We start from the raw sequence: 17,062 nt of genomic DNA, 5'->3' as shown, positions 1-17,062 counted from the left end.
GGATTCAGGGGATTCAAAACTCACTCCCTGCAGGTAGAGCAACCCTGGTCGCCTAGCAACTATAGGTCGATCGCTCGGCGCTCGATTCTAGCCGGCCGGATGGAGACGCAGAGCTCGCGGCGGAGCCTCTCGCGGCCAGCGCATCTGCGGCGCGCACGCGCGGAGAGGCCTGGGCTGGGAGAGGGGCGAGGCGGTGCGCGGGCGCCGCTTGCGGGCCGCGGCGGGGAGGGCGCACGCACGGGGGGCGGAGCGGCGGGTGCCGAGAGTGGCTGAGGAGCCGGAAACGCGCCGCGGAGGGTGCGGCCCTGAGGAAGCAGCGGGCCGGCAAGGGCCGGGCCGGGCGGGAAACGTTAGGGCAACGGCCCCCGGGGTGAGGGGGCCGAGGGAACGGGCAGGGCCCCGAGGCGAACTCTGCCCGGATGAGGAACAAAGCAGTGGGGCAGGCGCGCGCGCCCCCAGCGCAGCTGTCAGGTGGGCTGCGCGCGGGCCCAGCCGGAGCGGGGCGGGGAGAGGCGGCCCGGCCTGCGGGCCCCCGGCCGGCGGGCTAATCCGCAGGCCTTGGGAGGCAGTGTCGGCAGCGCCTGGGGCTCTCAGGTGGCTAGAAGATGGGAGCTGCGACCTCGTTGTGGTTTTGGTGACCGCTCTTGTCCCACTCCCCCAGGTTGGGCAGCCCCCCTCCCGAAGCTTCTGGACGGAAGGCCCCGGGTGTTCCCCGACATGCCCCAACCCGTGACGGGGTGCACGGCCACCGGCCGTCGGGAGAAGTTGGGCGGCCCCGGGCGACCCCGGGGACGAGTGGCCGCGTCGGTGCAGCGGTTGTGAGCAAGATGCGGTAGCACGTGACCGTGGAACGCAAACCCTGATGCCTGTTCCCCACCACCCGAGCGCTCCTTTCTCTGACGTTTGGCCCCAAGCTGATGCATCACAGGTGAGTAGGGAGGTGGGCCTTCAGCACTGGTGACATCTTTGGAAACTATCTAGCAAGTGAGTGTCCAGGGTCAGTGCCGTTGTTTTTGGTGCCATTAAGAAGGTTACAGGTGTGATTTGCAAAGGGGACAAGAAATCCAGAAACAAGTATTGGATGGAATGTAATCTCGTGCATCCTAATTTACTCCACATGTGAAAAGTTGTTCCCAATAGTCACACGTTTATTGTTGGCTTGTTCACACCTTTTTCCTGTGTCTTTCAGTTATTTGAGCGTTTAATATATTTTTCTGGATTCCAAAGTGTATTATTGTCTCATTATGCTTCACCTTGAGTTTTGCTGGTATGGCAGGGACGATAGAGTGAGGAAATTAAGTTCTTAATTCTGCAAGCTTCGTGCTGATGTTTAAAGTACTTTTAAGTACAGAAACAGGCCAAAGAAATTGTTGTATTTGGCTGTTTTTTCAAGACCCTTTCAAAGGCCGTATGTTTAGAATGAGGAAGATAAGGCACAAATTCATTGAAATTATTGAAGCCCCACTTTGCAAAGTGGCTGCATTTCAGTTAGTTTCTTATATTTTATGCGAAGAGGTGTAAAATCAGCACCTGGCAGATGGTTGCATAGGTCAATTAGAAACACACACATAAAGTGCAGAACTGTGTAGGAAATTATTTTACCCTAAATGAGTAGGTAAGATAGAGCTTAGTATCTTGATTCTTGCCATCTTCCGGGATTGCTTCTTAGAATCTCATAGGAGAAAGAAAATGAGAATAGAATTGCGTTTTAGAATGAGAAAGTCTTATGAGGATCATATTGTACATTCCCTTCATCTGCCTTCTCTCTGTGGGATACTCATTACCTTTGGTTTATGGCTGCTGAGGTCATCACGTTTTAGTGACTCACAACAAAGCAGAAATCTGCTGAGCCTCTCGCATTAAACTCTGGTTTGAGAAGGCCTAGGACTCAACCTAGAAACACCATGCTGATTTTTATCTTGAGATTAAATAAATATTCAGGAATTTTCAGAATGAGAGTTGAAGGTGCAGACCTGTAGTTGTACTTTTAAAAAATATTGTAACCAATTTGTTAAGTAGGCTGTTATGGCTGTAGTGATTGTAGTGTTTTAATTATGGTTGTAGCTATAAAGAGTTATGGGAAAAGTCTGTTTTAAATCAACTCAAGCCCAGCAGCTTTCAAAATTAAGGAGATATGTTTTCTTTAGGCTACAGGGATTGTTTGCTTTTTTTTTTTGTTTTGTTTTTAAGACACAGTCTCACTCTGTCACCCCGGTTGGAGTGTAGAGGTGCAAGCAGAACTCACTGCAGCCCCGACCTCCCCACTTCAGTCTCCCCTGTAGCTGGAACCACAAGCACGAACCACCATGCCTGGCTAAGTTTAAAAAAAAATGTTTAGTAGAGACAGGGGTCTCACTGTGTTGCCTAGGGAGGTCTCCAACTCCTGGGCTCAAGTGATCCTTCTGTCTTGGCCTCCCGAAGTGCTGGGATTACAGGTGTAAATCACCATGCCTGGCCTGCTTTATAGCCTAATAAAAACTGTTATTAGCATGCTGTTCTTCATAAGGTGTACCTCATTTGCCAGGTGCTTCTAGCTGTCTTTCTGATAAGGATGATGAGTTAGCATTGCTCCATCCAATTAGAAAAAAAATTCAGAATGTCTGTTCTATACAAGGTACTACGTTGGCCTTTTACATTTTATTGATGTCTTAGAGCTTAGTTTTATGGGATACATGGCCAGGGATAAGGGTGAAACTTATGGGTGTATCATAATGCAGGAAACAGGTCTATGTGGAACTTTAAATATACGCCACAATATAAGTAGATAGGCCCTAATGTATTGCAACTGTGTAAAAGGCAATATAGTTCCTTTATTGTAATGTCTTTTTCTTATTATAGTTAAGAGCTTTGGTTTCTTAAATTAGATCTGAATTTAAATCCCAACTCTCCTTACTGGTTATGTGATTCTGGGTTAAGTTTCTTAGCATCATTGAATTTTAAGTTTCCTCATCTTTAAAGTGGGATTAAGAATAATACCGACCTCCAGCCTGGGCAACATAGGGAGACCCCATCTCTTCAAAATAAAAACAAATTAGCCAGGCATGGTGGCACATGCCTGTGGTTCCAGCTACTTGGGGGGCTGAAGTGGGAGGATCTCATGAGCCTAGAAGGTAGAGACTGCAGTCAGCTGTGATCATGCCACTGCATTCCAGCTTGCAGCGACTGAGCAAGACCCTGTCTCAAAAACGAAAACAAAAACAAAAGGATTAAGAGAGATAGTTACATGTAAATCACTTAGCCCAATACGTAGCACATGGTAAGGGAGCCATAAATTTTAGCTATTATTATTTTCAGGTTGATTGATAAAATGGCGTTGCCGTTTTTCAGAATTAAAAACCTATTTAGATTTGATTTCACTGCTGAGGAATATGTAACCTCATTTGATTCCTCTTCTCTGCTTCTCTGCTTCAGCCCTCCCATACGCAGAGAATAATTCATTATTATGATGCTCAGTGTAAGGACTGGAGGTCATTAGAGAGCCCCTTTTGGATAACCTGTTGGCTAGCCTAGTGGTTCTATAATGTTTGTAATATGGCAGTCTCTGAATTCTGATAAAAGAACTAATACTTTTTGATAATAGCCTTCAGTGCTGTTTTATTCAAATCAGTATTACTCTTATTCGAAAGACATTTGTAATGGCAGTGCAAGATGGATTGCATAGAAAAGGTGATTCCTAGATTCTTCACCTTGCCAACAATAGTCTGTAGTTAAAAAAAAGTTTGGTGCAATGAAAAACTTTTTGGCAGTGTTTTGCAGTTTAATCTGTGTTCTTTCACTTAACAGCTATGTGATTTGGGGCATATGACATGGCCTCTTTGAGCCGTAATTCCCTCATCTATCTTACGTTGCAGCATTGGTGTGAGGATTTGAAGTCATTTTAAATGAAGTAGTAGCAAAGCTTGCATAGTGACCCTCAATATATGGAGGACATTAATATTAGGACATTAAAAACTGATACAGAATCTTAGTAAACTGTTGCTGAATGGGGAAAATATGGTGCTTTTCACATCATTGATAATTTGGATCTTTAACTCCTATTGGAAGTGATTAGTAAAATTTATTTGAGTAAGTTAAAATGCACTGCCTAAAAAACTACTGGTTTGAAATAAGCCATTTGGAGAAAAATAAATATTGTAAAAGACGAAGCTTGAGTGATGTAAAAAAAACAAACTGTCATTGCCATGTGCTCTAAGGATTGCAAACCTTGCTTTAGATGGTGTGCCTAGAGTTTCGAGCAAGGCAGAATTCAAATCCTATTTCTGCTATGTGACATTGAATTGAGTTTTTTAATGTCTCAATCTCAGTTTTCTTATCAGTAGAAAGAATATGGCACTAGCTGTGTAAGAGAATTGTTGAGTGTAAAAGTGAATACTTGGCCAAGTCCCATTTCCCCATCCCCACTGTTTCAGTTTCTTCAGTATCTTAATACAGAGTCATCAGAGTAAATTTTTGCATAACTAGTTGTGTGTGTTCTTTTCTAGAATGAATGAAATGAACCTGAGCCCAGTGGGGATGGAGCAGCTGACTTCATCCTCTGTGAGCAATGCCTTGCCAGTCTCAGGAAGTCACCTGGGATTGGCTGCCTCACCCACTCACAGTGCCATCCCTGCCCCAGGTGAGTGGTAAGGGAGACCTACTGCTTTCAACACTTAACTGTGTTATCAATTCTAAATGGAGTCTAGAAGAGATCAGAGCCCCTTTAAGGGTAGAAAGGAGAAGGTAAGCAGGCCTGAATGGTGGTTCGACATGTGATAGGTAATGGAAAAGAAGGTTTTTGTAGAGGTAGAATATTAGAGTTCTAGTGGATAGTAGTAGCAGTTTTTTTCTGATAGTCCTCTTCTAAGTTGGTAGCTTTTTGTCTAGAGCTGTAATTAACTTGGCATTTTATTTAGGGTTGCCCATTCATCTGGTTCACACTTTAGTACTTTGTCCCTGGGTTAATAGAAGAGAATCAGTTAAAGTTACTCTAATAACTCTTCCCAGAGAGCATGGGGAATTGGGCTTTATATTCCACTGGGTTTGAAATTAAATGGCAATAACTGCAGATGCACCAGGTCTAAAATTATGTGGAAAGCAGTATGGTACTTTTACATGGGGCTTTTACATGGAACGCCTCATGAGCCTCCATACACAGCAAAATAGTATAGGAAAAATTCACTCTTCCTATCACTGTACTTTTTTTTTTCTTTTTTAAAACAGAATGTCGCTCTGTCATCCAGGCTGGAGTGCAGGGGCACAATCTCAGCTGACGGCAACCTTTGCTTCCCAGGTTCAAATGATTCTCCTGCTTTGGCCTCCGGAGTAGCTGGGATTATAGGCACATGCCACTACACCTGGCTAATTTTCTTTCTTTCTTTCTTTCTTTTTTTTTTGAGATGGAGTTTCGCTCTTATTGCCCAAGCTGGAGTGCAGTGGTGCGATCTCGCCTCACTGCAACCTCCACCTCCCGGGTTGAAGCAATTCTCCTGCCTCAGCATCCCGAGTAGCTGGGACTATAGGCACGTGCCACCACGCTCGACTAATTTTTTGTATTTTTAGTAGAAACAGGGTTTCACCATATTAGCCAGGCTGGTCTTAAACTCCTGACCTCAGGCAATCTGCCCTCCTTGGCCTCCCAGAGTGCTGGGATTACAGGCGTGAGCTACCATGCCAGCCATCACTGTACTTTTAAAACCTTTTTTCTACCTAGCTTCATTTTCTTATTCCATTGAAATGGAATATAAATGGAATAAATATTCTATTGATTATTACAATGATAAGCTGTCAGTTCTTTAGGATCAATGACATTGTAATGTATTGGACTTTCTTTGTCAAAGTAGGAGTTAGTGTAAATAAATCTATATCTTGTTTAAATAGTTCTCTAAAGAGAATTACTTGCTTAATTAATAAAATGCAGCAGTTAAATAAGATTCATCGAAACTAGGGTCTCTTCACATTTAAGTGTCCACAAAAGAAATTTTTAAAAATTATTAGTGGTTAACTCATTTGATTGTTTTGTAGGCATTCCTTTTAGTGGGCACTCTTGTTAAGGAGGAAAACTTATTAAAAAATATTGCCAACCAGGCACAGTGGCTCACGCCTGTAATCCCTGCACTTCGAGAAGCCAAGACAGGAGGATCACTTGAGCCCAGGAGTTCAAGATCAGCCTGGGTAACATAAGGAGACCCCATCCCTGCAAAGAAAAAAATAAAAATTAGCTGGGCATGGTAGCACATGCCTGTAGTCCCAGCTATGTAGGAGCTATGTAGGAGGCTAAAATGGGAGGGCCACTTGAGCCCGGAAAGCTGAGGCTGCGTGACCCATCATAATGCTGCTGTGCTCCAGCCTGGGCAACATAGCAAAACCTTGTCTCAAAAAAAAAAAAAAAAAATATTGCCCCTAGCAAAAATATGCCAATCAGCCCTGACCTAGTTGATGGGTATTTATTATGATACTTAAGCACAGTAAAAGTCACTTCACTTTGGAAGTACATATAACTCAAAGTAGATACAATCTCACATTTAAAGTTTTTTTTAATCACAAAGTATAGCATATATACAAAAGATTGTATGAAAATGTACATGTACAGTTTTACATCTAACTAAATTACGTTATTTTCCGAGTAGAAATGAAATACTCTCACCATATAAAATGGTAAATATAATAAAGTTTAAAAAATACCAAAACAATTTCATACTATCGCTACCTAGGGACCACTCCTGTGAATATTTTATGTTTCCATTTTTTTCTGTGTATAATTTGTTTTCTTGTGTTTAAACTCGGTTTTTAATTCTAAATTAAATATTTTCGCTGGGCACGGTGGCAGTCCCAGCACTCTGGGGGGCTGAGGTGGGTGGATCACTCGAGGCCAGAAGTTCGAGACCAGCCTGGCCAACATGGTGAAACCCTGTCTCTAGCAAAAATACAAAAATTAGCCGAGTGTGGTGATGTGTGCCTGTAATCCCAGCTACTCAGGAGGTTGAGGTAGGAGAATCGCTTGAACCCTACCTCAAGGCGGAGATTGCAGTGAGCCGAGATCACACCACTGCACTCCAGCCTTGGCAACAAAGCAAGACTCTGTCTCAAATCAATTGATAATTAATTAATTAAATATTTTGGTATTTAAGCACAATACAGACAATTGGAGTATTAACTTGCCAGTTTAGAACTAACTTAAAAACTATCTTTGGGACTACGACTACTTTGTTTAGGACTATTTGTGGATATTTGCACATCGTCTATCTAAGGATGAAAAGGGGTACTAGGTGAGATTTTTGCCCATATGTAAAAACCTTTCTAAGAATTTAGCCAGTGGTTGTCGTGAGAACTTTTAGTTACCTATTTTCTTTTAACTGAGAAAAAAAATTTTGTTTTGTAGGCCTCCCAGTGGCAATTCCAAACCTGGGTCCCTCCCTGAGCTCTCTGCCTTCTGCTCTGTCTCTAATGCTCCCAATGGGTATTGGAGATCGCGGGGTGATGTGTGGGTTACCTGAAAGAAACTACACCCTACCTCCACCACCTTACCCTCACCTGGAGAGCAGTTATTTCAGAACCATTCTACCTGGTAAGTGTTAGAGTTATTTGGGATGTTAGAAAAAAAGAATGGCGCCAGCTTTTAAGCTTAGTTCCTGAAGATCTGAATAACACTTTTTTCTGTTTGTCACTATTAGATATTAATCTCTAGGCAGGAAAAATATCTTTGTTTATATTTATGTACTTTTCCTCTTAAAGTGTGCGTATAACACATTATTAATACAGTTTGACTAAGCTGAATTTCTTAATTGCACATAATTTTTCTTCTTTTTCTTCCAGTATCTCTTTCATTCAGTCTTTATAATTCTGCAGCTATAATTCCAGTCAAGCAGTACAGAGAGTCTCTCTCTCTCTCTCTCTCTCTCTCTCTCTCTCTCTCTCTTTCTCTCTCTCTTTCTCTCGGAGATGGGGTCTCACTATGTTGCCCAGGCTGGACTGGAACTCCTGGGCTCAAGTGATCCTCTCACCTCAGACTCTTGAGTAGCTGGGACTACAGGCACATGCCTGCCTTGAGACCATACCATACTGTCTTTCTTTTTTATAAGTAACTTTTTTTAAAAAAAGAGATGGGGTTTTGGCATGTTGCCCAGGCTGGTCTCGAACTCCTGCACTGAAGCCATATGCCCACTCCAGCATCCCAAAGTGCTGGGATTACAGGCATGAGCCACTGTGCCTGGCCCAAGACCATACTTTCTGTACAATTGTTTATCTTTACTTTTTTCACTTTATCTTTTTCTCTGCTGTTACGTGGGTATTTTCCTTTGCTGCTATGTGGTTTTCATAATTATCCTTTTTAATGATAAATTACTTTCTACTGAATGGGTAGTTGATGATTTATTATCTTTATTGTTGGACAGTTTGGTTTTTCCAGCTTTTATTACCATTGTAACGCTCTTATGAATGTCTTTATGTATAATATTTACAAAATGGATTTAGAGAAGATTACCATAAGTGGAATTTCTTGTACAAGAGGGTATTAACATTTTTGAGGTTCTTAATATATATACTTCACAAAGAAGTTTTAGCAGTTTACATTCCCACTGGCAGTTTAGTGTCATTTCACCACATCCTCCCAAGCACAAGTGTTAATTTGTTTTGTTTTAATAAAACAGGTACAATTGTGACTTGTATTAAATAGTTTGTGTTATGATAGTTTAATTATATTAAATTGTATTTAATTAAGTTTTATTTTTCACGTAGAAGATCTGTTCTTAAATCATTTTACCTTTTAATAATTAGTAGAGCAAATTTTACGCCTTAGGACTCAGGAATTGCAGCCATATGTATATTAAAGGTAGTGTTTTCGTTAGTGATTCCCAGTTAGCTTCAAAGGAACATAGTTAACTTTTTAAGGATTTCTGAGTTTTACAGAAAAAACTCAATTATGGTATATGTATGTTGCTATTTGTAAAATAATGTGTATCGATTAAAGAAGCAGGAGATTATTTGAACTTAGTAATATTTGTAAGGAAATAGCTTCTAGTGCTTGGAATTCTTCAATAATGTACTAAAAGTCTCTGATATCTTATCTTTTCCTTTTCTCAGGCATTTTATCTTATTTAGCTGACAGACCACCTCCTCAGTACATCCACCCCAACTCTATAAATGTTGATGGTAATACAGCATTATCTATCACCAATAACCCTTCAGCACTAGATCCCTATCAGTCCAATGGAAATGTTGGATTAGAACCAGGCATTGTTTCAATAGATTCTCGCTCTGTGAACACACATGGTGCCCAAAGTCTTCATCCCAGTGATGGCCATGAGGTGGCCTTGGACACGGCAATCACTATGGAGAACGTTTCTAGGGTTACCAGCCCAATTTCGACAGATGGAATGGCAGAGGAGCTTACAATGGACGGTGTTGCAGGCGACCATTCCCAAATCCCAAATGGCTCCAGAAGTCATGAACCTTTGTCTGTGGATTCTGTGAGCAACAACCTTGCAGCAGACGCTGTAGGACATGGTGGTGTGATACCCATGCATGGGAATGGCCTGGAGCTCCCTGTGGTCATGGAGACAGACCACATTGCAAGTCGGGTCAATGGCATGTCTGACAGTGCCCTCAGTGACTCCATCCACACTGTGGCCATGAGCACCAACTCTGTAAGCGTGGCACTCTCTACCTCACACAACCTTGCCTCCCTAGAGTCTGTTTCCCTCCATGAAGTTGGCCTCAGCCTAGAACCTGTGGCTGTCTCCTCCATCACCCAGGAGGTTGCTATGGGGACAGGTCATGTAGATGTATCTTCAGACAGTCTTTCTTTTGTACCACCTTCACTGCAAATGGAAGACTCCAATTCAAACAAGGAAAACATGGCAACCTTGTTTACAATTTGTGAGTGTGCTTAGCCTTTCTTTTTTGGAAATATTTGTAAAAAGGGCCACCATCCCTAACCAGTTAAGTCACAAAGTTTGGCATTAAGGGAGTACAGAAAGTAACTAGACCTTGGAACTTTTCTTTGCCTTGGTATTGTCCTTTATATTAATGTGGTGCTTTTTCTTCAAGTAAGCCAAATGATATACATGCATTTAGTTGGTTCTTACAGCATCCTCCTGAAGAAATTAAATGTGAAGTAGTCATTTTTGTATTTTGCAGATAAGCTTAGCACGTGCGGTAGTGTGTGCCTGTAGTCCCAGCTATTCTGGAGGCAGGGGCAGGAGAGTTGCTTGAGCCCAGGAGTTTCAGGCTATAGTGTGCTACGATCACACCTGTGAATAGTCCCAGCTATTCTGGAGGCAGGGGCAGGAAGGTTGCTTGAGCCCAGGAGTTTCAGGCTATAGTGGGCTATGATCACACCTGTGAATAGTACTGCACTCCATCCTGGGCAACAAAGTGAGACCCTGTCTCTGAAAAACAATCATAATGATAATACAGTATTTTTTTTTAAAAGGTCAGTTTAGCCCAGTAATAGTTAAGGTATTTCCCAAGATTTCACAAATAGAGAGTTATAGGGGTAAATTCTAGTAAAGTTGTTTGTGACATGCCTTGTGAAAATTATTAGGTCACTTTTATAACCCTATGGAAAAATGTAGGTGAATGTAAATGCATTTTTTTCTTTGCTCAGGGTGCATATAAATTATTATTCCTGGGCATGTAAAAGTTTTTCTTATTGGGCAACAACAAAAAACAATATAAAAACAGTTGATTTACTGGTGTCACTACGTTTCATTCACGCAGGAAACATGTTGAGTGCTTATTTTATTTTATTGATAGGGTTTCTCTGTTGCCCAGGCTAGGGTGCAGTGGTGTGATCACGTCTCACTGCAGCCTCAACCTCCTGGGCTCAAGCAATCCTCCCACTTTAGCCTCTTGAGTAACTGGGACTGCAAGTGTGTACCACCACACCTGGCTACTTTTTAAATTTTTTGTAGAGATGGGGGTCTTACTGTGTTGCCTTGGCTGGTCTTGAACTTGACTCAAGTATTCCTCCTGCCTCAGCTTCCCAGAGTGCTAGGATTAGAGCTGTGAGCCATCATGCCGGGCTCTTTAGTGCTTACTATGTGGCAGCCTCTGCTAGATGCTAGGGATAGAACGATCTACCAAGAGACGGTGTGTGTACATACCTTTAAGGAGCTTACAGTCTGGTAGGAAGCATAGGAGACTGTTACAATACAGTGTAATAATAAGTGTGAAGATGGGATTAAGTGCATGGTACTAAAGTAGCCTGAAGGGGAGCAACTAGCCAGGCCATGGAAGGGTCAGGGAAGACTTAACCAAGGGAAGTAACATACATGTTAGCACAGACCTTAAGGACAAGAAAGGTGTGGGCAGTTGAGAGTCAGGAAGATAGGAGTTGGCACCTGTAAGTGCCTAGAACCAAAAGAATCATGAGTGTTTCAGAATTGCTGAAGCATACAATGAGGGTGAAGAGAGGGGTCATGTGGTGAGAGAGAAGTAGGAGCCAGAACACAAAGGCTCTTTTAAGACCAGGTCAAGAGTTTTAGGGAGTAAGGGTTGGGGTAGGGCTTTTGCTGCAATGTGAGAATAAATTTGTTGAGAGGCAAGGAGGTGTGGAAGATACTGTAATTTATGGGAAAGGTGATGATTGTCCAATCTAGAGTAGAGGTAATTAGGATACAGAAGAGTAGAGGACATTTTCAGAGAGCCCAGTTGAGCTTATTGATTGGATAAAGTTGGAGGAGGGAAGGATTAAGGAGAAAACCCTGGTTTTTGGCTTCGGAAACTGGGTAAGTAGAGAAGGCCATGAGTTGGCTCACACCTATAATCCCATCACTTGGGAGGCTGAGGCAGAAAGATCATTTGAGACCAGGAGTTCAAGATCAGCCTGGGCAACATAGTAAGACCCTGTCTCTGGAAAAACAAACAAACAGAAACTAAGTAGGTAGGGTAGTAGTAAAAGGCAGAGGAGAATTCGATTTTGATTTTTATTATTTTGGGAGGAGTGACGATTAGTCAAGTTTTAGACATGTTGATTTCAGTGTCTGTAAGACACCCAGTAGAGATGTCTAATGAAAAGTTGTGTGTGGAGCTGAGAGAGATCTGTCTGGAAATATTTAAGAATTATCAACATTAAGATGTTATTTGTGTCTGTAGAAGTGGAACGGAATTATCTAGTAAGCGTGTGGAATGAGAAGAGGGCTAGGGATATCAAGATACAGCAGCAGAAGAGGAGCTTCCAAATAGACTCAACGGGAGCGCCAAAAATAGGAAGCCCAGAACCATTCAGTGCCACAAAATCCAGGCGATGGGGAGACCAGTTTTAACCTTTTAAAGTCTCAAATTTAGAATTTTAAAATGTTTTAATCAAAGAATGTAATGAATGTAAGGCTCATTAATTTAGCAGAAGGTAAGAGGTGGCCTAAATAAGCTTACTGATATTTTTCCTAAGGGGGCAAATGGAACCGCTTCTAAGTGTTTGTGTGTTACAATGAGATATAATTTATGTATACATTTTAAATGTGCAATTTAGTGGTTTTTTGGTATATTTACAAGGCTGTGCAACCACCACCACTGTCTCCTTCCAAAACATTTTGGTCAACCTATAAAGAAACTTCATAACCATTAGTCACTTCCCATTCCCTCCTTCCGCCTATTCTCAAGTTTTTGTATGAACATATGTTCTTGGATATTTAGGAGTGAAATTGCTGTGTGTTTAACTTTTTGAGGGACTGCCAGACCGTTTTCCAAAGTGGCTGTGCCATGTTATCATCTTAGCAGCAGTGGATGAGGGTTCTAATTTCTCTACATTTTTGCCAACAGTTAATTAATTAATTTTTTTTTTTTTTGAGACAGAGTCTGGCTCTGTCACCCAGGCTGGTGTGCAGTAGCGCAATTTCAGCTCACTGCCACCTCCACCTCCCGGGCTCAAGCCATCCTTCCACCTCAGCCTCCCCAGTAGCTGGGACTACAAGTGCTCGCCACCATGCCCGGCTGATTTTTTGTATTTTTGGTAGAGATAATTTGCCATGTTGCTATCTGGTCTCATGCATTCGAGACCAGCCTAGGCAACATGGCGAAACCCTGTCTCTACCAAAAGTATTAAAAAATCAGCCAGACGTGGTGGTGCATGCCTGTGGTCCCAGCTACTCAGGAGGCTGAAGCAGGAACACCGCTGCACTCCATCCTGGGTGACAGATCGGGACCCCATCTTAGAAAAAAAAAAAGAGAAAATAAGATAGATGACTGTGGTTCTAAGGTTTATGTATTCCAGCTATTTTGTGAGTGGTTTTGGAGTTTGAACGTAATGCTTGAATAATAGTATCGTAAATACTGTTCTTCAGCAGAGTGGAAAGTGTAAAGAATAGAGCAAAAATGGAGGAGGACACTCATAAACTTGTGAAAATGAAGTTGTAGTTAGAATAGAGAACAATATATAAAGGCAGCATCCTCTCTGCCAATGCAGAAAGAAAGACCATATGAAAAATAAGAAACTAAGAATTTTAAGCAAATAATGTCTGCAAGAATACAATTCTGTCTGCCCTTTGAAAGAGCAGGCTGCAGATTGTTTTTGTCTTAAGAATGTGTCATCAAAACTTGGTTGACCATCTTATTTATAGTGAAGCAAAAGAGTGCAGTGGTGCAGCTGCTCTGACCCCAGTGGCCTATGTTCATAGCACAGTCAGAGCATAGGCACTGAGGTCAGAGCCAGCTGTACCACTGTGGCCATATTTTGGCTCTGCATAACAGCATTTCAACTCAGTTTCCTCTTACAGTTCAGAATTGGAATCTTTTGGACTTTAGGGCATCATACCTAAATGTATTATCTACTTAATGTAAGGGATAATGTACTTGATTGTTGAAGTAATATAGTGCTATTTTTTCTTTTATTATTATTATTTTTAACTTTTTAAACAGACGGGATTTCACTATGTTACCCCAGACTGGTCTTGAACTCCTGGGCTCAAGTGATCCTTCCGCCTCAGCCTCCCAAACTGCTGGGTTTACTGGCGTGAACCACCATACCCAGCCAATTTTTTGATCAATGTTTCTCTTATGCACTGAATAGGAAACTTGTCCTGTTGGATCAAAAGAAAAAAGTCTGAAGAGTGGTGTAAGAGTGGATATATATGTTAGTGTAAGGAAGTGAGTCTTTGATCAGCATATCTCTGTTAGAACCATGCTTCTTACTGGATACATTTTAGTAATTAGCATTTACATTAAAACCTGGGGCTGGGCACGGTGGCTTACACCTGTAATCCCAGCATTTTGGGAGGCTGAGGCGGGTGGATCATCTGAGGTCAGGAGTTCCAGACGAGCCTGGCCAACATGAGGAAAACCCGTCTCTATTAAAAATAGAAAAATTAGCCAGGTGTGGTAGCACACACCTGTAGTCACAGCTACATGGGAGGCTCAGACAGGAGAATCACCTGAACCTGGGAGGCAGAGGTTGCAGTGAGCCAAGATCGCGCCATTGCCCTCCAGCCTGGGTGACAGAGCAAGACTCCGTCTCAAAAAACAAAAAACAAGAAACAAAAAAAGCCTGGTGGTAATTTAGCCTCCTTGAACTAAACCCATTTGTATTGCTCAAATTTGCCATCTACAGGGTGCACTCTCTGTGACCGCGCCTATCCCTCAGACTGTCCCGAACATGGACCAGTGACTTTTGTTCCTGACACTCCAATAGAGAGCAGAGCAAGGCTTTCTCTCCCAAAGCAGCTTGTTCTCCGTCAGTCAATTGTGGGAGCAGAAGTTGGTAAGAACCTTGGAACTGTAAAACACTATTACGTCTCTTCTTCCTTTGTAGGGTACAGTTGTAAAAGTGGATGTGTATAATTTAGTAATTATTTGGACCAGAAGTCAATTTATGGCTTAAGGTTTATGCTTTTATGGAATATTAGTCTTGTCCACTGATGATAGCAATAAATCAAGTCAAAAACTTTATTGGGAAACGTCTCCTTTGTTAGAATCAGTATTGAGTAAAGCAAAAAGTCCTAGACTGAGTCTTTGAAGATTTTTATTCTCAGCTGTCCCATCCACTAATAATAATTCTAACAACCCATTTCTTAAAACTTAGTTTCTTTTATAGAAACATGGAAAATTCACCACTGATAACCTTGACACAGATTTAGATCAAATGTTTGTAAATTGTATAATGCTCCTTAGAAAAAAGGAATAAAGAATGTAGATTGGCAGACTTTACCAATATTTGAATTTAGCATGGCTTCTGAGTACTGTGACATTTCTTTGGAAATATAAAATTAGGTTCATTATTCTTTTAGCTGCAGTTTGGGTGTGAGTCATTTGAAAGCATCAGACAGCTTAGGTAAAATACAGCAGTGCTTTAAGCACAAAAGATTTTAGAAGTTTGATTTATTTCTATAGTAATTGCTTTATATTTTTACAATAGAATAATGTTTTCTGTTATTTTTAATTTATTTTTAAGAGACGGGGTCTCACTCTGTTGCCCAGGCTGGAGTGTGTTGGCCTGACATCTGGAGTGCAGTAACTTGAGTGCAGCCTGGACCTCCTGGGCTCAAGCAATCTTCCTGCCTCAGCCTTCCAAGTAGCTGGGACTACAGGCATGTGCAGTCACGCCCAGCTAATTAAAAAAAAATTTTTTTTTTATAGAGACAGCATCTCACTATGTTGCCGAGGCTGGTTTCGAACTCCTGGCCTCAAGCAGTCCTGCCTTGGCCTCCCAGAGTGTTGGCTCATCATACATTTGAGCTACCATGCCCAAACTTTTTTATATTTAACTCCAAAATAATGTATTTGGAGAGACATGGTAAGATTTCCTGTGGATAAAACTAGGTTCAGGAATTTCTGATACTGCTTCTTACTCAGCATTTATTGTGAGCCCTGTGTTATCTGTTCATTACATTTTATATACTTACAGGCTGGGACCCACAAGGCTTAGCCACTTCTGAGGAGTGCTAGCATATTGGTTTTTTTTTTTTTTTTTTTTGAGATGGAGTCTTGCTTTGTTGCCCAGGTTAGAGTGCATTGGCCCGATCTCCACTCACTGCAGCCTCCGCCTCCCGGGTTCAAGCAATTCTTCAGCCTCAGCCTCCCAAGTAGCTGGGACTACAGGCGTGCACCACCACGCCTAGCTAATTTTTGTATTTTTAGTAGAGACGGGGTTTCACCCTGTTGGCAAAGCTGATCTCGAACTCCTGACCTCAGGTGATCCACCCACCTCGGCCTCCCAAAGTGCTGGGATTACAGGCGTGAACCACCATGCCCAGCCTACATATTGGTTCTTAAGTTCACTGAAAATAAGATTCATTGCATGGGTGAAGCACCTCTGTCTTCTATATCCTGCTATTTAAATCCTTGATTGTGTAGTTGGTGTCCTTCCACTGATAGGTGTATGGACTGGAGAAACCATTCCTGTGCGAACTTGCTTTGGGCCTCTAATTGGCCAGCAGAGTCACTCCATGGAAGTAGCAGAATGGACAGACAAGGCAGTTAACCATATCTGGAAGGTCAGTCCTGATGAAACTTTTCTGTGGCTTCTGGCTGTTTTTCTTAGTAAGAGGTAGTTAAAAAGTTATGATAAAGTCAAAATCAGCCAGAACTGATACAGTGCCATTCACTGGTCATCATTTATTTAATGTACTTTTTTTTTTTTTTTTTTTTTTTTTTGAGACAGAGTCTTGCTCGTCGCCCAGGCTGGAGTACAGTGGTGCAATCTGGGCTCACTGCAAGCTCTGCATCCCGGGCTCACGCCATTCTCCTGCCTCAGCCTCCCGAGTAGCTGGGACTACAGGCATCTGCCACCACACCTGGCTAATTTTTTGTATTTTTACTAGAGAGAGGGTTTCACCGTGTTAGCCAGGTTGGTCTCGATCTCCTGACCTTGTGATCTGTCCACCTCGGCCTCCCAAAGTGCATTCATCATTCTTGGTAGCCAAGTTATAATATACAGCAAAACACCAGCTACTAGAAAGAGAGAACAAACTGTTTTTGTCTCCATTTTGTGAGTTAATCCAATTATTTTAACCATTTAATGCATTTGAATTACTTGTGGCAGCTGAGACCATGGACTTTGTTTATATGATAAAAGTCTCATTTTATAATTAACTAAAACATTCCTCAAATACTTACCTTAGGAAATAATTCTGGAATAAGAAGCTAAGATTAT

The 17,062-nt window shown here is 42.0% G+C and overlaps 1 protein-coding gene across 13 annotated transcripts in view; it reads left to right on the top strand.

Annotated features, from left to right (window-relative positions):
• The first annotated feature begins 271 nt into the window (after positions 1-271).
• Positions 272-17,062, top strand: part of PRDM4 (PR/SET domain 4) — a 43,839-nt gene continuing 27,048 nt past the window's right edge. For 2 of the 13 annotated variants that reach the window (XR_010579576.2, XM_045365863.3), the window contains exons 1-7: positions 272-471; positions 662-928; positions 4,482-4,615; positions 7,358-7,543; positions 9,058-9,852; positions 14,522-14,671; positions 16,264-16,403. Coding sequence is in view for 6 of the 13 variants with exons in the window: in XM_045365863.3 (XP_045221798.2) it covers positions 918-928; positions 4,482-4,615; positions 7,358-7,543; positions 9,058-9,852; positions 14,522-14,671; positions 16,264-16,403 (1,416 nt within the window). In the remaining 7 variants the exon portion in view is untranslated. The remainder of the gene's footprint in view (positions 472-661; positions 929-4,481; positions 4,616-7,357; positions 7,544-9,057; positions 9,853-14,521; positions 14,672-16,263; positions 16,404-17,062) is intronic. The other 11 variants (XR_012420580.1, XM_045365866.3, XR_012420582.1 and 8 more) reach the window with 8 other exon arrangements.

This window comes from Macaca fascicularis, chromosome 11 (genome assembly GCF_037993035.2).
Source record: "Macaca fascicularis isolate 582-1 chromosome 11, T2T-MFA8v1.1".
NCBI lineage: Eukaryota > Metazoa > Chordata > Mammalia > Primates > Cercopithecidae > Macaca > Macaca fascicularis.
Note: the sequence above shows the minus strand (reverse complement) of the source record. Positions and strands in the feature narration are given on the sequence as shown.